Source organism: Gadus morhua, chromosome 18 (assembly GCF_902167405.1).
Source record: "Gadus morhua chromosome 18, gadMor3.0, whole genome shotgun sequence".
Taxonomy (NCBI): Eukaryota; Metazoa; Chordata; class Actinopteri; order Gadiformes; family Gadidae; genus Gadus; species Gadus morhua.
In genome coordinates this window covers 13227209-13253321 of record NC_044065.1, presented here as the reverse complement: position 1 = coordinate 13253321, position 26113 = coordinate 13227209, and the positions used below count along the sequence as shown (strand labels likewise).

Below are 26113 nucleotides of genomic sequence, written 5' to 3'. Positions count from 1 at the left end.
CACCTTGTCCCCGTCAACCCAGCCCACAACTCCCACTACCTCCCCAAAGCGCCACCGAGAAAATTATAATTAAACGCGCACCTTATGCCTCCTTGCAAATCTTTTCCCCCCACCCCCCCTCACACACATACCCACCCCTCCCCACCTCATCGATCCCTGCCCCCCAGCCACAGTCTGCTGCAGCTCTACGCCAAATATTTATGGATCAGCGGGTTTCCATTAACAAAGTGGGTGATGTTGTTGAATGGCATAAGGCTGCTGCTTGCTGTACGGCTGTGTGGATGTGCTATTAGATTTGGGTAAATTAACTTAGCATAAAGTGTTTCAAGGCTGCAGGGGTCTTTGAGATTGAAGGAGAGGGAAAAATAACAAACAACATTGCTAGCCCCCCCCCCACACAATGCACATATTAGGTTCTCATGGAAGCCGTCAGAATATGTAGCTGATGGCTTATTGTGGCCCCTGTGTGGGCGGCCTCTATTAGACACCAATTTCACGTTCTTATTCTGATAGTTTCCTCTCAATACCACCATTATCACCAGCACAACCACAAGTTTAGCCAGATAGCATATGAACACTTTCAATTACACAACACTGTGTACCGTGTTTAAAGAGCACATTTTACCGTTAGTGGGCTTAAGTCATTCTCATTGCCTCTGTTTGGTAACTTTATTATAATAGGGGTCCACTTGCATTGACAGCTCAGGGCTAGAGAAAATGTGTGCGTGTGTGTGTGTGTGTGTGTGTGTGTGTGTGTGTGTGTGTGTGTGTGTGTGTGTGTGTGTGTGTGTGTGTGTGTGTGTGTGTGTGTGATTGTTTGGTGTGTTCGTGCATGGAGTTTGGGTTGGTGGGGGTGGGAAACCATTCAAGTGAAACTTTAATAACAGGTAAATCATAAACACAAATAGGTCATTTAATCTTGAATGTTTTGTTTAAGTAATTGGATTTTACACGGGCCGTGACGAGGTTTTAAAAATAAATAAAATAATGATGGAGGAATGCGATCACTCTGCTTTGTAGTGCTAATGGGAGCTATCTGTATGTTTGTTGACTCTTCTTTCTACATACTTAACTAAATACCGCTATTTCCTTGAGCGGTGTTTGGTGTAAACCGAGATGTTCCAGTCTGTGGAAATGACTGGAATGCGATGATAAATATGGCATGATTTCCACTAATGGTGGGCTTATATGGTGTACGAGCATTGTGATGCAGCAGATTGCAAAGTTTACCCCCTATGTTTTATTCGATACATTTTGACAATGTTACCCCTTATGTTTTTTTTCATGATGACCAATAAAAAACGACAGTGTTACCCCTTATGTTTATTTCATGACGACCAAAGAAAAACAACAGTGTTACCCCTTATGGTTTTTTCTATGACGACCAATAAAAAAACAACAGTGTTACCCCTTATGTTCTTTTTCATGACGACAGATAAAAAACGACAGTGTTACCCTTTACGTTTCATTTGATGAAAACGACAGTGTTACCCTTTATGTTTTTTTCCCATGATGACTGATGAAAGACAACAATGTTACTCCTTATGTTACTCCTTATATGTTATTTGACAAAGACAACAGTGTTACCCCTTATGTTTTTTTTCATGACGACCAATAAAAACAACAGCGTTACCCCTTATATTTTTTTTCACGACGACCAATAAAAAACAACAGTGTTACCCCTTATGTTTTTTTTCATGACGACCAATAAAAAACGACAGTGTTACCCCTTATGTTTTTTTCATGACGACCAAAGAAAAACAACAGTGTTACCCATTATGGTTTTTTTCATGACGACCAATAAAAAAACAACAGTGTTACCCCTTATGTTCTTTTTCATGACGACAGATAAAAAACGACAGTGTTACCCTTTACGTTTCATTTGATAAAAACGACAGTGTTACCCTTTATGTTTTTTTCCCATGATGACTGATGAAAGATAACAATGTTACTCCTTATATGTTATTTGACAAAGACAACAGTGTTACCCCTTATGTTTTTTTTCATGACGACCAATAAAAAACGACAGTGTTACCCCTTATGTTTTTTTTCATGATGACCAAAGAAAAACAACAATGTTACTCCTTATATGTTATTTGACAAAGACAACAGTGTTACCCCTTATGTTTTTTTTCATGACGACCAATAAAAACAACAGTGTTACCCCTTATATTTTTTTTCATGACGACCAATAAAAAACAACAGTGTTGCCCCTTATGTTTTTTTTCATGACGACCAATAAAAAACGTCAGTGTTACCCCTTATAGTTTTTTTCATGACGACCAATAAAAAAACAACAGTGTTACCCCTAATGTTCTTTTTCATGACGACAGATAAAAAACGACAGTGTTACCCCTTATGTTTTTTTCATGATGACCAATAAAAAACGACAGTGTTACCCCTTATATTTTATTTGACAAAGACAACAGTGTTACAGTGTTATTGTTTTTTTACAATAGACATGATAGCATTTCGTTTTAAATTGAAGATAATGTGTTTTCCACAGAAATTGAGCCACGAACTCCAGTGGGTTAGGCAGAGTGCACTCCACTGCACCACTGAGGGGATGACAATACACAATAATCAATCATCAATAAAGAGGATATACATGAAATTAAAATGTATGTGTGTATTTCTATTATTTCCCTTATGTTTTTTTTTCATGACGACCAATAAAAACGACAGTGTTACCCCTTATGTTTTTTTTCATGACGACCAATAAAATACAACAGTGTTACCCCTTATATTTTTTTTTCATGACGACCAAAGAAAAACAACAGTGTTACCCCTTATGGTTTTTTTCATGACGACCGATAAAAGAACAACAGTGTTACATTTTACGTTTCATTTGATAAAACGACAGTGTTATCCTTTATGTTTTTTTCCCATGATGACTGATGAAAGACAACAATATTACTCCTTATATTTTATTTGACAAAGACAACAGTGTTACCCCTCATGTTTTTTTTCATGACGACCAATAAAAAAACAACAGTGTTACCCCTTATGTTTTTTTTTCATGACGACCAATAAAAAACGACAGTGTTACCCCTTATGTTTTTTTTCATGACAACCAATAAAAGAACAACACTGTTACCCCTTATATTTTATTTGACAAAGACAACAGTGTTACCCCTTATTGGTCGTCATGAAAAAAATCATAAGGGGTAACACTGTCATGACGACCAATAAAAAAACAAACCCCTTATGTTTTTTTTCATGACGACCAATAAAAAACAACAGTGTTACCCCTTATGTTTTTTTTCATGACGACCAATAAAAAACGACATTGTTACCCCTTATGTTTTTTTTCATGACAACCAATAAAAGAACAACAGTGTTACATTGTTTTCGTTTTTTTTCATGACGACAGATAAAAAACGACAGTGTTACCCTTTACGTTTCATTTGATAAAAACGACAGTGTTACCCTTTATGTTTTTTTCCCATGATGACTGATGAAAGACAACAATATTACTCCTTATATTTTATTTGACAAAGACAACAGTTTTACCCCTTATGTCTTTTTCATGACGACCAATAAAAAAACAACAGTGTTACCCCGTATGTTTTTTTTTCATGACGACCAATAAAAAACGACAGTGTTACCCCTTATGTTTTTTTTCATGACGACCAATAAAATACGACAGTGTTACCCCTTATATTTTATTTGACAAAGACAACAGTGTTACCCCTTATGTTTTTTTCATGACGACCAATAAAAACAACAGTGTTACCCCTTATGTTTTTTTTCATGACGACCAATAAAAAACAACAGTGTTACCCTTTATGTTTTTTTTCATGACGACCAATAAAAAACAACAGTGTTACCCCTTATGTTTTTTTTCATGACGACCAATAAAAACAACAGTGTTACCCCTTATGTTTTTTTTCATGACGACCAATAAAAAACAACAGTGTTACCCCTTATGTTTTTTTTCATGACGACCAATAAAAAACAACAGTGTTACCCCTTTTTTTTTTTTTTTCATGACGACCAAAGAAAAATGACAGTGTTACCCCCTATGTTTTAATGGATAGATATCGACAGTGTTATCCCTTATGTTTCATTTGATAAAAACGACAGTGTTACCCCCTATGTTTTATTGACAAATATTGACAGTGTTGCCCATTATGTTTATTTTCATGACGGCCGATAAAAAACGACAGAGTTACCTCATGTTTTTTCCATGTTGACCAATAAATAACGACAGTGGCACCCCTGTCGAAGTTTTTGCGGGGATCCGAACCTGAGCTGTTTAGAGTGTTAACCTCCGCACTTATCAATGCACCAACACGACACCGAATAAAAACGTCACAATGGTTATACTTGACTTTATAATTTGCATGAAATAGAAATATGAGTCATCCAACAGAGGACAACAACCTGACTTGAACCCCGGTCTCCAGGGGGATAGCTCACAGCTCTCTCCACTTCCCACTGAGATTTATAATTGAAATACGTCGGAGGTTATATTAGACATTAGATCTATAATATATACATGATATTAGACATGATAGCATCACTTTTAAAAAGTTTATAAAGATATTGTGTTTTCCACAGAATTTGAGCCGCGGTCTCCAGTGGGTTAGGCAGAGTGCACTCCACTGCACCACTGAGGCGATGATAATACACAATAATCAATCATCAATAAAGAGGATATTCATGACATTAAATGTATGTGTGTATTTCTATTATTTCCCTTATGTTTTTTTTTCATGACGACCAATAAAAAACAACAGTGTTACCCCTTATGTTTTTTTTCATGACGACCAATAAAAAACAACAGTGTTACCCCTTATGTTTATTTTCATGACGACCAATAAAAAACAACAGTGTTACCCCTTATGTTTTTTTTTCATGACGACCAATAAAAAACAACAGTGTTACACCTTATGTTTTTTTTCATGACGACCAATAAAAAACAACAGTGTTACCCCTTATGTTTTTTTCATGACGACCAATAAAAATGTACCCCTTATGTTTTTTTCATGACGACCAAAGAAAAATGACAGTATCACCCCCTATGTTTATTTGATAAATATCGACAGTGTTACCCCTTATATTTATTTCATGACGGCCGATAAAAAACAACAGAGTTACCCCTTATGTTTTTTCATGTTGACCAATAAAAAGCGACAGTGTTACCCCTTATATTTTATTTGCAAAAGACAACCCCTTATGTTTTTTTTCATGACGACCAATAAAAAACCACAGTGTTACCCCTTATGTTTTTTTTCATGACGACCAATAAAAAACAACAGTGTTACCCCTTATGTTTTTTTTGACGACGAATAAAAAACAATAGTGTTACCCCTTATGTTTTTTTCATGACGACCAAAGAAAAACAACAGTGTTACCCATTATGGTTTTTTTCATGACGACCAATAAAAGAACAACAGTGTTACATCTTGTTTTTTTTCATGACGACAGATGAAAAACGACAGTGTAACCCTTTACGTTTCATTTGATAAAAACGACAGTGTTACCCTTTATGTTTTTTTCCCATGATGACTGATGAAAGACTACAATATTACTCCTTATATTTTATTTGACATAGACAACAGTGTTACCCCTTATGTTTTTTTTCATGACGACCAATAAAAAACAACAGTGTTACCCCTTATGATTTTTTTCATGACGACCAATAAAAAACAACAGTGTTACCCCTTATGTTTTTTTTCATGACGACCAATAAAAAACAACAGTGTTACCCCTTAAGTTTTTTTTCATGACGACCAATAAAAAACAACAGTGTTACCCCTTATGTTTTTTTTCATGACGACCAATAAAAAACAACAGTGTTACCCCTTATGTTTTTTTTCATGACGACCAATAAAAAACAACAGTGAAAAAAACTATTTTCAATGGAGGTCAAAGTTTGCACAGTTTGTACTTTCAATTGTCAATTGTTTACCCCTTATGTTTTTTTTCATGACGACCAAAGAAAAACGACAGTATCACCCCCTATGTTTTATTTGATAAATATCGACAGAGTTACCCCTTATATTTATTTCAGGACGGCCGATAAAAAACGACAGAGTTACCTCATGTTTTTTCATGTTGACCAATAAAAAGCAACAGCGGTACCCCTGTCGACATTTTCGCGTGGATCCGAACCTGAGCTGTTTAGAGCGTTAACATCCGAACTTATCAATGCACCATCAAGACACCGAATAATCTCAACACAATGGTTATACTTGACTTTATAATTCGCATGAAATAGAAATAAGTCTTCCAACAGAAGACATCAACAGGACTTCAACCCCGGTCTCCAGGGGGTTAGCTCACAGCTCTCTCCACTTCCCACTGAGATTTTAAATTTAATTATGTCTGAGGTTATATATGACAGTACAATAGACATGATAGCATTTCGTTTTAAATTAAAGATAATGTGTTTTCCACAGAAATTGAGCCACGAACTCCACTGGGTTAGGGAGAGTGCACTCCACTGCACCACTGAGGCGATGACAATACACAATAATCAATCATCAATAAAGAGGATATACATGACATTAAAATGTATGTGTGTATTTCTTTTATTTCCTTTATGTTTTTTTTCATGACGACCAATAAAAAACAACAGTGTTACCCCTTATGTTTTTTTTCATGACGACCAATAAAAAACAACAGTGTTACCCAGGGACGGGGGAAGTGGCGGTGCTTAGGGTTCTGCAGCACCCCCAAGTGAGAAAGTTTTCTGAACAAATCAATACTTTTTTTTTTTTGTATAATTTTATCATACAAGATGAATTTTCATTAAATTATTGACATCCACCCCTTTTATGATATTTATCACATTATCATTTCATTTTATTTAGAACATTGTCTGTGTAGGCTGACGTAGGCTATGACGCACAACTGTCCATAGCTGAATATGGTACTATGCTGATTGTACATAAGCATGTTGGTGTTCAACATCTATTGTAGAGAACATTCTAAAACTGGCGTAAAAGGTTGCTGCCATACTAATAGACACGTTTAATGTTATCAATGGATGTTGCGCAGCATTTATTATGACTTCATTATATAGACTCTCTCTCAGCACCCCCCCCCCCCCCCCTCGGACTGACTTCCCGCGTCCCTGACTATTAGAATCTTTATTGGCTAATGAAGACTTTTGAAATAGCCTCAGGCCTTAAATCTAGACATAGGCTACGTGATGAACACATACACTCCCTGCCAGTTTACAGTTACTTTGTTGCTGGAAAACTGCTGCATACTGCCTTTGATTCGAGAAGGATAATAATGAGAAATGCATCACACCATGTCAATACAAACTACTTGTCAATAAGACACACACAGGTTGTGTGTGTGTGTGTGTGTGTGTGTGTGTGTGTGTGTGTGTGTGTGTGTGTGTGTGTGTGTGTGTGTGTGTGTGTGTGTGTGTGTGTGTGTGTGTGTGTGTGTAAGCGCGTGTATGTATGTGTGTGTGTGTGTGTTTGTGTGCATGTGTGAATGTGTGTTTGTGTGTGAATATGTGTGTGTGTGTGAGTATGTGTGTGAGTGCGTGTGATGCAGGATTCCGATTTGGCATCAAATTTGGTTTCAGGGCCGTTTCTGAAATGGCCCCTGCCAGCAATATTAAGAAAACCTTCGACCTGATCACAATGAATGATTGGAAGATAGATAAACAACAAACAGGCTACATTCATGCTATGCTACATACATACATACATACACACACACACATACCCCCACACACACACACACACACACACACACACACACACACACACACACACACACACACACACACACACACACACACACACACACACACACACACACACACACATAATGTAAAATAAGACATGTAAGTAACCAGGTAACCTGTTAAGTTATGCCCTGTAATAAATACATTAATAATTTCCAATTCTGAGGTAATCTTTTATTAGATTCAATCAATCAATCAATTGCGGAAAAAAAGTTATCTTCATTCTAGGTTGTTGTCTACCTTTAGTTGCCAAACTAATTGGATTGTGTAACGGCCAATTTCATGAATAACCTACGATTTGTATTTTACTTTATATTCATAAATTGTTGGAATATTATTATTATTTTTAATAAAAATAACAAGTAGACGATGCAGATATAACAAAAAAAGAGTAATACATCTGAAGTGAAAGTGACCCAGACGTCGACCCGGTGACCTCCCAGATCAGACGCCAGATATCACCGTGGTGTGAAGAGAGATGATCATTCATAGAGGTACACACACAAGCAACTCCGACACGAAACTAAAATTAGGACATGTGTTCTTTGCATTTCCGGCGAGTTCTATTTCGAGGAGCAGTCAAATTATCGAGGTCGATATGAAGTTTTCTCATGGTGAAGACGACGGATTGAGTTGTTGTGCCCAAGTTCTCCGTTGCAGAGCGGAAACACTGCACGGTGAAAGCAGACGTGCAATGCAACTACAATGCACCAGAGCCCTGGCCTGCGGGGGTTAGGGCCCAGTCCTTCTCTTCTGTTTGCGCAGATGGCGGAATAAATAAATAGAAAGTCATTATTTAATCCAAAAAAAAAAACGCAGTTAACCTGGCATCTAGAACCATGCTTGGCCTAAACAGAAGAGCAAGGAAATATGTGATTCAGCCCTGGCCTATTATATATATATATGAGTTGCCAATGTTTATATGTATTGTGTTCAATTTAATTATAGATTGCTGTTTGTTGAATAGTTGCCCCATCCGCTTCAGCGTGATACAAAGTATGCGAGAGATCGCTTCCGTAGGCCAATGTCAGAATAATGCTGGTCTGTCATATATAATCCCACCACTAGGGGGTGTTAATAATTTTTTACAGGCAGATGACCGTCTCCATTTGCAAATAAAGCTTATCTGCAAAGAAAACAAGAACATTAAGATTCAACTGAATGACATTTTTAAAAGAAAAGTAAATTTATACATAAGGCTAACTCAATAGATTAAAGCTCATGCAGGCTAATTAAATTACAATGATGTGCATATAACTTGGCTTTTGAATAAATGGATATTATTGTTGAAGAAAATATAACTGGAATATTTGTATTAGTATGGTCAGTTGTTATGGTGAAAGATTTTACCAGAGACAACAGTAAAGAGCCTTCTTACCAGCAGTCTCTGAATCACCAAACCAATCTACAGGGGCAGCCTACCACATGCACTACATTTGATCTGAGATGAACACATGTAAAATGCTTCAATCACAATAGGATGGTCTAAATGCCACTATGATCAAATGAGAAAACTTATCAAGTAAAAACACAATAGATATACTTAACACTAAAAGAAAAAAGAAAAGTTAAGAGAAGTACAACCCAAACAAGTGTTCAAAACCCTCGCTAAAGACAACAAAAGCAAAGTTTACCTTTCTCAGTGCACCACCCAGCGGGCTAACCGCGCCTGCTCAACCGTTACACAACAGGCCTGATAATAGACGGCAGCTACATAGCTAACTGCAGCCTCTATGAACTCAATATTCACCACCACTCAGCTACGGCACTGACTCCAAGCAGCGCTGCAGAACTATATCTGCACCGGCTCCACAAGTTAAGGTGGAGGACGATGGGAGCTGGTGTAGCTCCTCTGTGTCGGGCCAGCGGTCTGCTCATGTGCTGGTCGTGGCGTGGATCCTCTGAACGACACACCCCTCCCTCGTTCTGTTTGACCGGGAAAAGGTTCCAGTGCATGAGGCCACATTCAGGAATGAGGCGATCCTGAATGACCAATGAGGGAAGCCCCTCACGAGGGCCCCACCTGCCCCCCCTCCTCCTTCCCCCGCCCCACACACACTAACTCACACTTAGTGACTTCCTATGAGGGCTGGAGGGAGACTCTGTGTGTGTGTGTGTGTGTGTGTGGGGGGGGGAGATACATAGGGAGAGAAGAAAAAGGAGAATAAGAGACTGTGTGTGTGTGTGTGTGTGTGTGTGTGTGTGTGTGGTCCTTCATGTATTTCCGGTCAGAGGGATTCAGTAAAATGCTTGAATAACCAGTGGAGCACATTATGTCCTAATGGACTGGGGAACTAATAATCATATAAGTTATTTTCCATATACTTTCTATAGGACTCTCTTAGAACCTCACCAACCTAAAGAAATAAAAAATAGAAAGTTTACATAAATATACGGTAAAGAATTAAGCTTTTCCGCCATGTCAGTTTTATTTTTCTTGTGGTTTTGATATTGAATAACACAAAACAAATGTGCAAATGATTGTAAATTGGAGCCGAGTACGGTGGAACGTTCTACGCAAGAATAACCAGAGAGGAGACACACACACGCACACTGCGAATGATTTATTTAGAGTTCATGCAGAAGTCCAACAACACAAAGAAAGTGGTGACATGGGGGCCAGCGACACAGTGAAACGCAGCCAGAAAACAGCCGGGCAGCAGGACATTCTGCTGATCACCACCTCAGAGTCACAGCCCCAGCAGCCACACTCACCCATGTTGTACTCTGTGGGAAAGACTCTCCGCAATGCATCAGCCAGCGTTACTTTAACCACACCAAACAAACAGCTCTTAAGTTAAGGAACGGGTTTACTCTGAAACAAACACGGTAGGAAATACGTTTAATGTCTCCAGGTGACAAACTAAAACACAAGAAGGTATGTTTCCCTTGGACATGTGGCTACAATGGCCACACACCTTACACAAATAGATCAAGATAATGTAAAAAGGTGCAATGCAGATGACTTGTACATTATGTTGGTAATTTTGATTCTATATTGTCCAGTTTTTTCTTAAACCACACTTATGTAAGACGAATTCTGGACATATTCTGCAAAAAAACAATGGTAAAACAGTCTTCAGGTAAACCGAGGGATGTAGTTGGGGAAACTATGATCTGGTATATAGAGCAATCAGCCTCAGTCAGTCACTCATTCATAAGCATACACATGACAAGATGAACCTAATGTTATAAATATATGATCATTATAATTCATATAATCACTCTGAAATAGAAAGATAAATAAGCCAGCAGGGAGGAAAATATCCAACTTTTCAACAAAAAACAGAGCAGGACATCCCTATCCTGTCCTACACAGTACAGTTACTTTCCTTCACGTGGCGACATTTATACATGATAAATAAATTACAACCACGACTGCCCCCAACAAGATTTCAAATCACCAGATTTACAATGAGTTACACATTCCCTATCATTCATCTCATTTAAGGTAGGAAATGGTGTGCTTTCGAGGGTTTGAGTGTTTGAGGCTGCTAGTGTTTTATCTTTTGTAGCCAAGTGTCTGCCGCCATCTACAAATTAAAACAAGTAAGGGTTTAAGAGGGAAAGAAATGAGGTCAGAATTCAATTGAAGACCAAAGGGACATGTGGAACACTTAATCTGCAGGGATATTTAATGCTTTAATCATCTCTACATGAAGATATCATCCTAAAGATAAGGCTGCTGCTTATATATATATAATTATATAGGTCTTCAGTGTACCATCCCTCTGTCCATCTATCCATCCACATCCTTACATCCATCCAAAAACCTCAGCCATGGGCCAGTCAAGTGATTGCATCAACATTCTACAGCTTTACACCAACAAACAAACTCATAGAAAGACTACACACCTGAACCGATGCACATCAACGTTGACTGGACTTCAAGAAAGGAAATCGTAAAAATCTAAATCAACAATACATTGTGGAATGAAACAGCATTGCACGAGTGTGAGAAAACGATTGGGATAAGTAATTTCAGCAGAAGGATAGTGTAGTTATCCAGCACAGTGCAATTAATACAACGTGTTTGATTCTGCATGTAGCCAAGCCTACCTGCACAAAGAGGTAATTTCATAAACAGCAACTGTAAAACCATTTCGCAAAAACGCCTTACGATTCGTTTGTTAAATTATAGTGTATAAGGAATAACTCGTCTCTACAGAACCGCCTCAAGTGCAAAGAATCTAAACAAATCAATCCCTTTGCCCGTCCCTACTCCACCGGGAGTGGATTGAATAGTTTTATTTCAAAATCTACCTCTACGGAGGTAAACTACACAATAAAACATTAGTCGTCAGTGGACTCGATCCTCAAATGTAACTTCTAAACCGCCTTTCCCTTAGTATCATTTAATTAAATATACAAACATCTAATAAAGATAGCATTTGTCATTTACAGATATACAATAGATCTACCACACGCACACCAAAAATAAAAAAACATTGACAGAAGGTAGTCATTGACGGAAAATCAGATTCACACCTGGGGGAGGGAATTAACCGATTTGTACCTTAAAAAGGTGCTGTACGTTGGATTGGAGAATTGTTAAGAGACGGATTCATTCATTATATTTTCCCGCCATCGAGAGGAAATTTCTGTGTATGCGAATGTGATTGCCAAGAAAGATGGATTCCCCAAACTGAACAGTTGCCCCGATTGGTCAGATATTAGCCAGGTGTGGTCTTAAGTGTAAATTGTCTCACACAGAGGCATGTGCGCAAGTCAACCAGAACAGTTAACCTGGATAGCTATGGTATGCACATATAACACTTAAGTTATAGCTCTGTAACCTTACCTACAGCACCTTTAATAGGTTAAATAACTACATTGGAGACACCACCGGAGAGAACAAGGCAGGACGGCTAACGGCTGTAGTAAAAGTCCCTTTAAAATGAAAACGAGAAAAAGCTAAAAGCTCATATGTTGACATGCATGAGAGGTTAACCATGAACAGGACACCATCCCCATCCGAAGGGGACTGTAGTGAACCAGATGGAGAGGGCAGACTAGACTCGCCTTAGAAGACAACCAAAATTAAATCCCATGACTTCAAAAGTGAAAAGTGAGCTCAACGAACCACAGGAGGCTGAGGACAGACAGATTGGCCGTGGATATGAGGAACAAACATGGAGCGACACCCCCCTCAGTGTAGTGTAACAAAATATACTTTTAGTGCCATTGCCCTTTTCCCTTTCGAGTTGAAACCAAAAAATATAAACATGTATTAAATATTCCCTTAGAATAAGAGGCTAGCACAGGAGATGAAGGATTCTCTGTGGTAGTGTTTAGCTGATGTCGTGGAAAAAGAGGAGTACAAATGAGAGCAGGGGACGGGGACTTTCAAGGTGTGTGAGCACAGCCGCACACACACGTGAGGGTGAGCAATATGCAAATGTCACATGACTAGTCTCTCCTGTGATGGTTGTTAGTGATGCTGCTGCTGCTGCTGCTGCAGAGCTGTTTGGGGGGAGGGGTGGGTGGGGGGGGGCATTCAGGGGAGGCCAGTGCCATGGGAGGTCCGGTTTACATGGCGAAGAGGTTGGCCTCGGGTCTGTCAGCGGGCTTGCGGCTGGGGGTCCCCTGAGGGGCCCCGGGCTCCCCACTGGGAGGGGACGGCAGGCTGGGGGCCATCTCTGCCGCCTTGGCCCTCTCCTCCAGGAACTTATCGAACTCTGAGTGGGGGAAGACGCGACGAGAGGAATGTTACGCTATGTTGAGCAGCCCAAAAAGAACCCAAAGCGACTCAAAGGAGCAGCGAAGGGCACCAGCAACATTGGAATCATCTAGGATCCCGCAGTCCTTCCATGTTATAGCAGAGCTCCTGGGAGGGGACGACCTGAAGCCTGGGCTGGAAACCAACAATGAAAAGGGACGTCTCGTTTCCTGTTCCGTAAGAGATGTTCTACTGAAGAGAAAGTCATTTGTGGATTGGAGGGAGCTTCTTAAAAGGGGATTTTAATAAGCCTATTTCACGGTACAGTCAAGAGTTTGGGTTCTCTGTTAGCCAATTAACCACTTAACAGATCCCCGCCTCAGCAACATGATTGCTCGAAACTAAAATTAAGCTAAATAAACTGAACTGCCCCTTCAACCCATACTTGTGTTTGTCTGCTATCAATTTGTATATTATTCATTAAAAAAAGACACAATTTGTGAGATCTATATTGGAGCAACTACAAACAATTGAAGTGTTACATGAGCTATAAAAATAAAATAAAAAAGGGGCTTTAATATTTTACTAGGTTTCACATCCCGCTAATAAAACGACAGAACAGATCAGATGGCTCCCTCAGTAAATGAAGGATGAATACAACAGATGGTTCTCACCTTCACTGGTCACTCCTTCCTCACCCTCGTCTCCCTTCTGCAGACAGGAAAATGCAATTACATCCACAACATCGCAAGCATCTCAACAAGCACCATGTGAGTGGTGGCGCCTTAAAACCCCAAGGGAAAGCACCTGCTCTACAATAAAGATGTCCCAGATTCTCACATGACAGTGGGTGACATTTCAGGTAAATTAGAAATATGAAATGAACCCCTCATTTGGTCATCAAATTACAAAGAAGATCCGATGTGTCACCAGAAACGACTACTACTAAGAACTACTATAACTACAGCTCCCTAGATGGCTCTATGCCTTCACTACCCACTGTGAACCACCTTAAGAACCACGTACGTTGCTTAGACACGTGAAGTCTATCTGAGGGAGTGATGAAAACAGAAAACCAAAGAGCTTTTATTTAGCTTTTATCACACAATGTCAATCAACACAAATGAGATGGAGTGAGGGAGTGAGGGAGGGGAGGGAGGGAGAGGCATGGCAGAAATAAAATGATGATGGTCTCACCACATCGGTGCTCAGCCACTCCTCTATGTCATCCATGACAGAGGACTGGCCCCCCCCGGCACTCTACAGGGCAGCACCGAGGCAGCGTCGAGAAGCCACAACAGAAAATGCCCCCGAAAACCCAAACAAACACAAAACATGAACTTGAATGAAAAGAATGACCAAAAGAAAGCAAAAGTTGAACTCAAACCCAAAAATGTAAAACTGAAATTCAAACAAAACAATAGCGACGCCATTCATTGTTAGGGATGAATAGAGCCTGGTGTAAACGCCACTTGTGCACAAAAGCCGTGCAGGGAAGGAGACTGCCATGCAGATTAGATTGAGCCATTGAATAGTAATGAGGAGAGGGAGCACAGCAAACTGCAATATGCTCCGCGACCTAGGGTTGCAGAAGGGCCAACGGTTCCTCATAATTCAGTATGCGTCCATTTCAAATAAAAACAAATACGGAATAAGAAAAGAAAAAAATCTAAACGTTTTACTTTCGAGAGAACAGAAAAGATAAATCTACAATATCGCAAAATAATCATATAGTTTTGATTCAAATGAAACACATGTGACTTGGTGAAATTCGATTTCACACTAGATGAAATGAAGCGCAATGAAACAGGTCAGCGTTTCAAAGCATCACGCAGATGCTCCGTCGACCCGCACTGGGGGTTAGGTTGGGTTTCCAGAGGCGGGACTGAGAGACTAACAAGAGCCCGGTTCAGTTACAGCTGGAGGGGCAAGCTGTGGGGTTTGTAAAGGGCGACCGAAAAAATAAAAAGGCAAATCGGAGAGCACCATCAGGGGCCTGACATGGACGGTGGCTGGAGGAGGCTTCTGTTGACCAGCTGGCCGTGGTGTCAGCGCATCTCAGCCCGCGGTCCCTTGGGGACACCCCGACCCCTGGCCCCTGGCGTTAAGTAGCAACACAACGCACTAATGGAAATTCGCCTAGAATCAATTTGCATAAACTATGGTCCGTTCATTTCTAAAAGAACAAATGACCAGAAGGGAACCCCGACGTCACCCAACGGAAGAGGTGGCGGCAGGGACAATGAACCAACATCTACTGACGCCAAACGCTGTTCTTAAGAGGTTTAGATATTGAGGAAGGAGCTGTCAGGGTGTTCGGCTTAACAGCTATCGGACGGAATAACCTGCATTCCAGCTATCAGAAGTCTCAATAGAAATACGACACTATTTGATCTTCTGGATTACAGATCCAAACTTAACGTTGGCTTACGCGCTGTGTTTATTTATTTGATTGCGAGTGCAGCTCAAATCAGTTCATTCAAAGACAGTTAATACAAAAGACCCACACACTTTCGTGGGTCAAATATACTCAAAATATTAATCCATTCATGTCCAAGATAAAAAGATTATCCAAGTTATTTTGTTTGTTATTTATGCATGCCTGGTTGAGCGCAGCAGAAAGGTTTCCAGAGGTTGACCCGCCGTAGACGCTACAGACGCACACAAATCATGCAAGCGGAGCGATAAGGAAATGCGTCCGACGGGCTCAAAGGCCACTCCACATCCGTCCACAGCAACCACAAACACAGCAACCAACGCGGTGCACAAGAGGAGACTGGACTCACCCCCCCGGCGCTGGGCTGCCGTACGTCCAGGGTGGGCGGGGGCAGGCTGGCGTTGGGGTCCTCCAGCGAGCCCCTGAGACAGAGAGCAGACATTAGAGCAGGCCCCGGCGGCGATGAGGAACGAGACGGGGCGTATCGGGGCGCTCTTACGTCCTCCCCGGCTCGGCGGACAGAGAGCCCGTCCTGGTCTGGGCGAACATGTCGAAGTCATCCTGGGCTCCGGCGGGCTGGGCACTGGTCAGGGAGCTCAGCGTGCTGCTCACGCTGTCGGCGCCCACGTCTGGAGCAGCGACCCAACGCCACAAAGAAAAGCAACAGGGTCGGCGTCGTTAGCGTCGGCTGACGTCGCATGGCGACCGTCATTTTTACACGCCTCATCTCCTGACAGCGTAGTTATTGTTCGTGCATTACGTACAATAACAACAAAACACATACTTTCCTAATAATAATAATAATACATTTAATTTAGAGGCGCCTTTCAAGACACCCAAGGTCACCTTACAGAGCAATTCCTAGTGTAAAGGTCAGGGTTATTGGCCTGGTTGTAAACTCAGTCAATAAGTCCCAGAGGCCTGATTCATGGGAAGTGCTCTGCAGGCATAGTTTGATCAAATCAGCCCAACAGAACTCCACATCTAATGTTACATGCTTCTAGACGGCCCATGTGGAACCAAAACAGCAAAAGACCATGGTGTTAGGGCGAGGCAGGCCTGGCGATGTGGACCCGGGCCTTAGGGGGTGAGAAGGGTCCCGCGGTCCGGGTCACGTACCGAGACCGGCCAGCCGGGAGGCCAGCGAGGGCGGGGAGGCGGGCCTGGCGACGGTGGCGGGGGCGGTGAGGCTGGAGGGCAGGCTTGTGGGGGCCACGGTGGCCATGTTGCTGACCACCGCCGGGGACCCTGGGCCCAGGTCGATCAGGTTGTCCTCTGTGGCCTCGCTCAGAACCTGGGGGGAAGGAAGGAACGTCCGTCAGGGTGGGAGTCCAGCGAGGTGCGTGCGGCGGGCGTGGGGGGGGGAGGGTCAGGCTTCATGGAGGGCAGAGACGGGTGCTGGGGAGGCGGGGAGTGGATGGAGGTACTGCGTGGCAGGTCTTCTTTTGTCGGGTCAAAGGAAGGGCGAGGCTGCGCACGGAAGCTTTGCATTGGCTTTAACCTTAGAACCACCACGACCGCTATGACCACTTCATTGGATATGCATTTACACATGCAAAGTGGGAGGCCCATTTCCTTCCCTTCTGCAGACACATGGCACGACAGTAAACCACAAATATGTTTTTACATAAATAAAAAACAATGGACAAGGGGTTCAAACAGAACACCACGACACATGGTACGAAAAAAAATCTAAATAACAATCCAGACTTCGGGGATTTTCATACGCTTTGAGCGAAAAAACCATAACACCCCACACTTCTTGAAAATGTCACAGAGTAATGGTGTAATCGAGGTGACCGGGAAGGCTACTATGACCTGTCGGAACTGCCATTTTTCCTTAGAACGCACAGAATTGTTTTCGGTGTAAGAAATATTGTAAAAGGTCAAAATGACCCTCCTGGCTATTCTGGGAAGTAGAACGGGATCCTGGTAGTTCTACGGCTAAAAACAAAGCGGAGGATGGAGGAAGTGAAAGGGGACAGAAGAGAGGGAGAGTCCAGCCAGAGTGCACATAGACAGATGCTGAGGAAAGGAAAAGGTGTTAATTGGCTTATGGAAAGTGCGAAGAGAGGCACCAGTAAGGAACTAATTAAAGTGGACGCTTACAACAATTACGGACAAGGTGCTATTCAATAACAATGAAAGCTTACAAAAGTTGTATTTACAGCAGATACAAACAGATTTGCTGTCTTTAACCAGACCCGACAACTATGTTGTTGTTTTTTTACATATTTGCTGCTGTTTGAAGCAGAAACTCATTGAAAGCTTTAGCATGGAGAAATCCACCATTCTGCTTTATATTTCACTTAAAGCACAGACAGAGAGCAGGAATTCATTTAAGAATTTAAAATTATCATGATAAATCTTCTGATAAACTACTCACAACATAAAATTGTTTGCAGGCATTCAAAAAAGAAAAAGACTTACACAATGCTGCAGTGCTTTTTTCTGCTCATACAGCAAGTTCCCAAATGCTGTGCAAATGAAACTGATGATTTAAGCAGAGTGGTACATTTCCCAACCCCAAGCCATCAGTGAGTCTGTGCCAACACTTCCAGTCTTTTGATGCACCCTAGCCACACCCAGTTCACCGGGGGACCAACGTGACAAACCATTCCCCACCAAGGGTTAGGGGCGTGGCCACGTGGAAGGACTGGGCCCTGGTTCAGGAGGCTGGATCACCAGGTCAACCAGATATGTTTAGTCAGGACTCAGATTTGGTTACAGATGCCATGACTAGACCACTCTCAGTCCAGTCACCATGGCAACTCGTGCTGTGAGCATAACCTGGAGCAAAACTGCCGGGCAAGATAACCCCGCCCACGACCTAAAGCTAGGGGACCTAGCTATAGGGGTCATTATCGATTAAAATAAAGACAAATAAACTGTATTTAAATTGTTTTGAAATGAAAATTGATGCATGTTCAAAGAACAGTCACAACAGTAAGCTGGAAAGTAAACTACAGCTTTCTTTAAAAAAAACTGTTGATTTAGTCGTAATAGTAGTTGAACAGTTGTTCAATAAATAAGATTGTCTTGTGAACTTTAGATGGCTTCCAGTCTCACAGAGCATTTCCGTGGTAATGTAATGCTATTGAACAGACTAGGCTGCAACGAATAAAAGCACTGAAGAAGCAATGACGGCTTTGGAATTCCCTGATCCATCACGTTTTCAAGGTGTGATAGATCACGGCTTTGCAAGCCTGTCATGACACGAACGTGCATATTTCAGGTTGATTGAGGGAACCCGTTTTGAAGGCAGCTCTCGGAAAACTGAAAATCCAGACAGTCCCGGGAAGTGCCCTCTTCGGTCAGAGTTCTGGTTCAGGCCTAAACATATCCTCTCCTGCTACTTGAAACAGGGCCCTGCACCTCATAGTAAAATCCTGGTGTGATACGTGAGAAGAATCTGCTAAACTAACCCAAATATTTAAACCAAGTTGTCCGTATTTTGGCAATGTATCGCATTACACCCGGGACGTTGTTTTGCAAAAAAGAAAACAATTGGCCAATCGACTTTAGGCTCTGCCTCCAACTACAAATCATGTTTTCAATCTTGTCATGTCAAACTGGTCCCCTGGGGGTCCCACATACGCCGGCCACAGAGGGGGAGACAACACAACACTGTTTCATACTTGCCTGGCTCAGCTGGCCATTTAACAAACACGACAAGACGCACAACAGAAAGGGAAGAGAATACAATGAATAACAGTTAACATGCCACACGCTGCAGTGACACAGCTGCAGTGACAAGCTTGCAGTTACATGGCTGCAGTGACACAGCTTCAGTGACACACTGCAGTGACACAGCTGCAGTGACGCTGGCAGTGACACAATGCAGTGACACAGCTTCAGTGACACACTGCAGTGACACAGCTGCAGTGATGCTGGCAGTGACAGGCTGGCAGTGACACAATGCAGTGACACGGCTGCAGTGCACGTTTGCAGTGACACGCCTGCAAAGACACACTTGCAGTGACACGCCGCATTGACACAATGCAGTGACACCTCTGTTGTGACGCAATGCATTGATACAGCTGCAGTGACACGCTTGCAGTGACTTGCTTGCAGTGACAGGCTTGTAGTGACACAGTGCGGTCGCGGGGCGTAGCAGTCATGGCCGAGGGGGGGTTTGACTGACAGCGCCGCATGCAACTCGAGACGCGACGCGTGGATTAGTAAAACAATGTGAGAAGCACACAGAGAAAGGGACGCATGCAAAGAATGAGACACAGAACAGAAGTGTTCAAAAAACAGGGAGCCTGAAGCGTCGACAGAAGAAGACAAAAGGGACTTCTGTGACAAATCAAAATCGAGAATTACTGTGGATAATAAGTTGCCAGCGGGGGTGGACATTTTCTGGCGAGGTTTACCAGGCGTTAATGTGAAGCCAGAGTGACGACTACGTGATGCATGTTTCAGGGCATGTCAACTGTGGATAAACACGGGGTCCAAGCACCCTTAATAACCCGGGCCAGCCCCTGGTGCCACGAGTGTGACGGGCTGTGACCTACAGGCGGTGGCCAGACGACTCACCCCGTTGTTTACGCTCTGAGCTGAAGACTTCCCCACCCGATACCGTTCGTACCTGGAGTGCGAGAGGGAGACAGAGAGTCAAGACAGTGAGATTACCAGCGCGACGGAAGAGCGCGCAAAGCCACGGACCTCGAGCAGGCTCCGTGGGTAACCTCTGACCTCTCGTAGCGGAGGAAGATGTTGTTGAGGTCGTCGTTGACGTGGAGCAGCTCCTCGGTGACCTCCTCGTTGGACACGCACGAGATGAGCTCCATGACGCGCTGCTGCATGGCCCTGCAGGTTCTGTGCAGCTCCTGCAAACAGGAGAACCCAAGCAGTCACACAACACGGAGGGGGGTGGGGCTGGTTTGATCCAGAGTGCCTGGAGACACACTCGAGCCTTAAGACCCTACTTAGTTCGATTTAAGACACTGTATCTGAATCCACTCCAAGTCTTCTTTCTATCCACTATATAGAAACGGAGTAATCACAGGGTGCACTAAAGAGTCCCTTCTAGTGGTCAGGGTGAGTAATTAATATCCCCCTGCTGCTCCATTTACATTCATTAAACAACCGGATGAAAAGTACTCATAATTAATGATTATAGTTGTCGTCTGCTAAACACCACACTCACACAAATGCACTCTTATGTCTCTCACACACACACCTGCAGCAGCTGGTGGTCTGAAGGGTCTTCCTGACCGGGCACCATTTCAGTCAGCATCTCTGACATCACCTTGGTGTTCCCACGCACGATGTCCAGCTCGCTGCGTAGCCGGCAGATCTGATGAGACACACACACAAGGGTTTAGACACACACACACACACACACACACACACACACACACACACACACACACACACACACACACACACACACACACACACACACACACACACACACACACACACACACACACACACACACACACACACACACACTTCACCTGTTCGGGGCTGGGATGGACGGATCCGGGGCCATGGATGACGGGGGCCTGGGCCTGGGGCGTGGTGTAGACGGGCGGGACCACGGGCACTGTGGGCTGGACGTGGGTCTGGGGAGGCGGGGCGCTGTACTGGTGGAGGGCGGAGTCGCCTTCGGGGGCGGAGGCCACCTGGGGGATGGGAACCGACAGTGTTTTCACAGGACTTAGTGGAGGGGTTTATGACACAGCTTCTGCGCTGCAACGCTCCGCCAAGGGTGGGGTCTATGTATCACTCGCCCTGGCAGTAGCGCTATTTGCAGTGTGGCAAGGCCTTGCCACAGGGTCCTGTTAGGAAAATGTTACACTAAGACCGCTCTATGTACGTAATAATAACAAAACCGCGATTAGGCAAGGATATGGGAAATGTGTCTGCAACAGTGACCTCACTTCAAAAACTTCTGAAGTGAGATCGTTTATGCATTTAACTAAACACAGAGGAAAGTAGGCCTCAATATTTTGAGTGATATGTAAATGTCTAAAGAAATGTAAAATGGAGAAACTAAATATCGCAATTTAAATTCATGGAGCATGTTTTGTATATATTTTAATAGTTTACACATAGTTTGGGGCAGTATAACATGTCTTGCTTCATTTGTGGGACCTAATTTTCCTGTCATTGTATTAATCTCTGCTATGACAATATTGTTTGAGGGAGTAAAGCCAGCAGTTATTACAACATTCATTCGACACCCTCTTCATTCATTCAACTCCTTAACGTCAAAAAGGATTTTAATACATCACATAACTAAGGAATCTCAATAGATTGAAAGGTGACCCTTGGAATGTGATGTGTATCGAATAGCCAGATCCTTACCAATGCCCATGCCAAGTGCTATCGCGCTCTTACCCGCTGAGGCGTGTGTATGGGAGAGAGGGTCTCCAGCTCGGACATGGGGAACTCGATGCCTTTCCTCTTGAGCTCCTCGTAGATCTGAACCACTCCGGTGAGATCCGGACTGCTCCGGAACGCGTCGGCCCATGCCTAGAGCAGGAAGCAACAGGGCTGAGTAGGTGAGCTCGGTGTTGCTATTGGTAATTATTTTCAACTACTTGCTGGGTTTTGGTTGTAATACCAGTAAATCAATCATATTTTTCGGGACCTTACTTATGAGTACGAGTGTGATCACATTTTTCAAACCTCTTCATTCTCTCATCCAGTATTAATAGAAATCAGTGTTGACATTCATAAATTCCGTTCTAGTAATTCAGAAGCAACATGAAACTGAGCCAATGCCTTGTACCGGACAATAACTTTCCACCAACTCTGCTTGGACAAACGATACCCCAATGCATTCTGGGGCACTGCCACGGGTTCTGAAAGGCAGTGTGACAAACGGGAATAACATTTTCCGTATGCACAACTGACGTACGGAAAATAATAAAAATCCTTGATGCAAATTACTCGATTTGATTAATTGCCTCTGGATAATCACACATTTCTTAGCTAAGCAGTCTGTACTGTATCTGCAGGCAGCAAATAAAACATTTCTAGCCTCAGATCAAATCCAGAAACATATTTCAGTTTAGCATTTCAAACTGGGAGTGTGTCCAAAGAAGCCATCACGTCTATCCTGCCCAACAGGTGCAGCTGAGGCACCAATGGGCATTTTCTCTCGAGGTGATTTGTTGTTATTCTTTTATAACTGTGGTACACCCATGAGGCATTCCAATGTTGTGAGTACGTTCCTCCTGTCTCACGTTGTAACAAACCAATGAGGAATAAAATATGCTATAATACAAAGTGCCTTGCAAAACCGTGAATGAAAAATACTCCTTTTTACCATGGGTGGCCCTGGTGGGTAGCAAACCTCGAACAACATAAAATAGCACTTCAATCCCAGGGAGGAAAATGAACACTGGCAGTGTTGATGCCATGCTCCATCAACCCAGCTATAAAGGTTCACATTGAGCTAGGCAGGGCCAAAAGCCAACCATGGCTGGTTAAAAGACCCAGAAGGACAGGAACTTTATGATTATGCCACAACACAAACAAAGCCCTGACAGTGCGCAACAGTGAGTGAAGACTTGTTCTCCGGTCCTTGTTGCTGCCAGCCATGGCTGCATTGCATCAGTAAACCACGTCTCATTAGTGGTTCAACTTCAACACGATGAGGACAACAGAGGCCGGATCAAAGAAAATGGCCTTTGAATAACCTCTAACCAAACAAAAAATTAAGACTTTGATCTGAATCTAAATTTTACTGAAAAATATTTTTCTCAGGGTCGTTTGTTCTGCCCAAGATGAATGGAAGGTAAATATATATATAAAAAAATGCATGACAATAACAGCCAGCAGCTCTGCAAACCGAATTACATGATGTATTTCCCAGAGGAAATGAGAGAGGGCCCCACCTGAGCCTGCCTCAGTTACCTGAGCTGCTGAATGGTAACTAGAGCCCTCTAGACTGAGGGCCGGGAGAAACCTATCACCAACACATCTCTACCTGGGGACCATAAGACACCAGCACAAGAACATCAAACTCAAGCTCTCACACTCAAAATAGAATTTAGCCATACTGTTTTATCGCACTGGGTTTTCACGCTATATCACACTAAACTCTTTCATTGATTCAATGAAAAATACGGGGGAAATAAAGTATTTGATTCCACTTGCAGCCAAGTTACACTTAGAAGTTACTCAGTTACTATAACAGATACCCAAAGAATAATACCTTATTGCAAGGTATTTGGCGCCAGTATCAACTGAATGAATGTAATAATGTCAACTTTTTCTATTATTATGCCCCATACCTGAATTAAGGCCAGCACTTTGTCTTGTACTATTGTTGGAGGGTTGTTCTTGGGGGAGATGATTTTGACCAGCACACCGTCTATGAAGTCCCTGCTGGTGACGAGGGAGTGGAAGCGATGGCCGCAGTTCTTCACACACGTCTCCAGGACCTGGAGCAGAGTGTCCAATCAAGTCTTATGTATCTTTTTACTATTTTGGTCATTCATCCAAATGTGTATCCAAAGCAACCAACAGCGATTTTTGATACATGTCAAGACGGAGCAGGTAGGGTGTTGAGAGCATCAGGTAGATGTCTACAGTTTGGGCTGTGGACATAGGGGATCGAACCCAGTACCTTTCAGCTAGGAGTTGACCAACCGAGCCACCATACCATCAGTCCCCCTGTATGCAACAGTTCAACTCTAGTTAAACTCCTCACTCACCGTCAGGGCCAGCATCACTTCCCTATAGTTCCTGTTGCCATTCAACCTCTTCTTCACTGCTTTGATGGCATCCTTTGGCCTGCACAGTGTGAGAGCACAATACCCTTGCATAAGGTTGAGAAATGATAACAGGTTCAGTGAGTATTATGGACTTTCATGGTGAACAGGTGAATGAAATATGAGAATACTGGTAGATCTAACATACAGTTAATGTTTTACTGTCATTTGATGTAGCTGTAATGAAGGTCACTGTTTTTAACCTGGACTCTTACATTTCCACTTGCTGCAGCTATCTTTTCCGATATACCCTTTTCAACAATCATATCTATGCATTTAACACATGCTCCACTGCAAGTTGGAATGTGTGTATTATGACCTAGTTGTAGTTGAGACACATTCAGAAAATTGAAGCATTCATTTTTATGTCCACCACTATTTTATTGGTAGTGTTTTCCCATGGTATAGGAGATGGGTAAACAAAACAAGGTCCCTTCCCACTTTTCAAACAAGACTTGGACTTCACACCAAGAACTTTTTCATGCAAGGTTAATGGGACGGAGAGATAAGGAATGGAGCACTTGAAAAAACGCAGCAAAAACCAAAGGGAAGGTCTTTGGCCATGCAATGCCAGAGATAAGAACGAGATAGTGCTGGCGTGTGTGTCTACTTCAGGGAGTGTTGTGTGTATGAAAAAGGGCGACCGTATTATCAAATTACATGGGCAATAATTCATCCTAGCTTCTTACCCATCTTCCGTTTCATTAATAATGTCACATATTTCCATGTTCAGGGTCCAGTCCTCGCTTTGAAGAGAGCCATCGGTTGCTCTCTCTAGATAAATTATGAACACAAACAAAATAAGGCATGATTCAGTTTGGAGCTTGAGGCTACCGTCACAATCTCTAATGAATTTTAGCTAGCTTTGCATAAACTATGTAAGTGACCAGTGAGAGTTGCACTGTCCACATGCACATTTTGCCTTAGTTTCCAAGCAGCTGAATATAACAGATGTATCGAGTCAAAATTCACGTCTGCGTTTTATTAACTTTTATGTCAGAGGCAGTGTAATGACTGCTGTAACGTTAGCACACAGCTAGGCGGCTAACAGTAGCTGAACAGCTTCAGTACTAATACACACTCAACGCTAGCTAGATGACATTAGCTTTCCCTGAAAAATATTAACGCGTCGTTATGTGAAACACTGATTTCTCAGTCACAAATGGTATTAAGCGAGAAGGTTACGTACCAATACAATGACCCACAGGAGTACTGTAAGGATTTCCTAATAGGAACTCCATCTTGCCCGACAACAAACAAGTCTATGGGATGATTGAGGCTAGCAAAATAAGACCCGCCCACACGTAAATTGCATTAGCCAAGAACAGAGCCATCGAGTCTACCAATAGAAACGAAGCTTGGGCAGCCACAACACCAATCACGAGTGAAGTGACTGTAAATAAAAGCTTTCCCGAGCGTGTCATAGAATGAGATTGTGTGGATATATGTCAGATTGATGCATGATGCTGTGCACACATTTAAAATCATAATTCTTACAAATCGCATTAATATTTTGATAGTCCCACCCGTGTGATGAACGACATTGATAACGAGGCAAGCACAAA

The 26113-nt window shown here is 42.5% G+C and overlaps 1 protein-coding gene across 3 annotated transcripts; it reads right to left on the bottom strand.

Moving 5' to 3' along the window:
• Nucleotides 1-10266: 10266 nt before the first annotated feature.
• tom1l2b (target of myb1 like 2 membrane trafficking protein b) lies at nt 10267-25857 on the bottom strand. 3 transcript variants are annotated; one of them, XM_030339580.1, is made up of 15 exons: nt 25738-25857; nt 25238-25322; nt 24492-24570; nt 24069-24218; nt 22165-22299; nt 21279-21446; nt 20999-21115; nt 20512-20645; nt 20348-20404; nt 16933-17111; nt 16313-16442; nt 16163-16235; nt 14574-14636; nt 14051-14087; nt 10267-13395 (listed from the first exon to the last, which is right to left on the bottom strand). In XM_030339580.1, the coding sequence occupies exons 1-15, from the start codon at nt 25787-25789 to the stop codon at nt 13247-13249; spliced, it is 1608 nt and encodes a 535-aa protein (XP_030195440.1). In that variant the 5' UTR covers nt 25790-25857; the 3' UTR covers nt 10267-13246. The 3 variants fall into 3 exon arrangements, with proteins under 3 accessions (XP_030195440.1, XP_030195441.1, XP_030195442.1); XM_030339581.1 differs by having other exon boundaries at nt 16933-17107; nt 20353-20404; nt 25738-25856; XM_030339582.1 differs by lacking the exon at nt 14574-14636.
• Between the last annotated feature and the right edge of the window lie 256 nt (nt 25858-26113).

Coding starts and splice junctions, on each gene's coding strand:
- tom1l2b (XM_030339580.1), bottom strand. CDS start 25,789: ATGGAGTTCCTATTAGGAAATCCTTACAGTACTCCTGTGGGTCATTGT. Junction 22,300..24,068: donor AAGTGCTGGCCTTAATTCAG/GTATGGGGCATA, acceptor TTCCTGCTCTAG/GCATGGGCCGACGCGTTCCG. Junction 16,443..16,932: donor CTCCCGGCTGGCCGGTCTCG/GTACGTGACCCG, acceptor TCGCTGCTCCAG/ACGTGGGCGCCGACAGCGTG.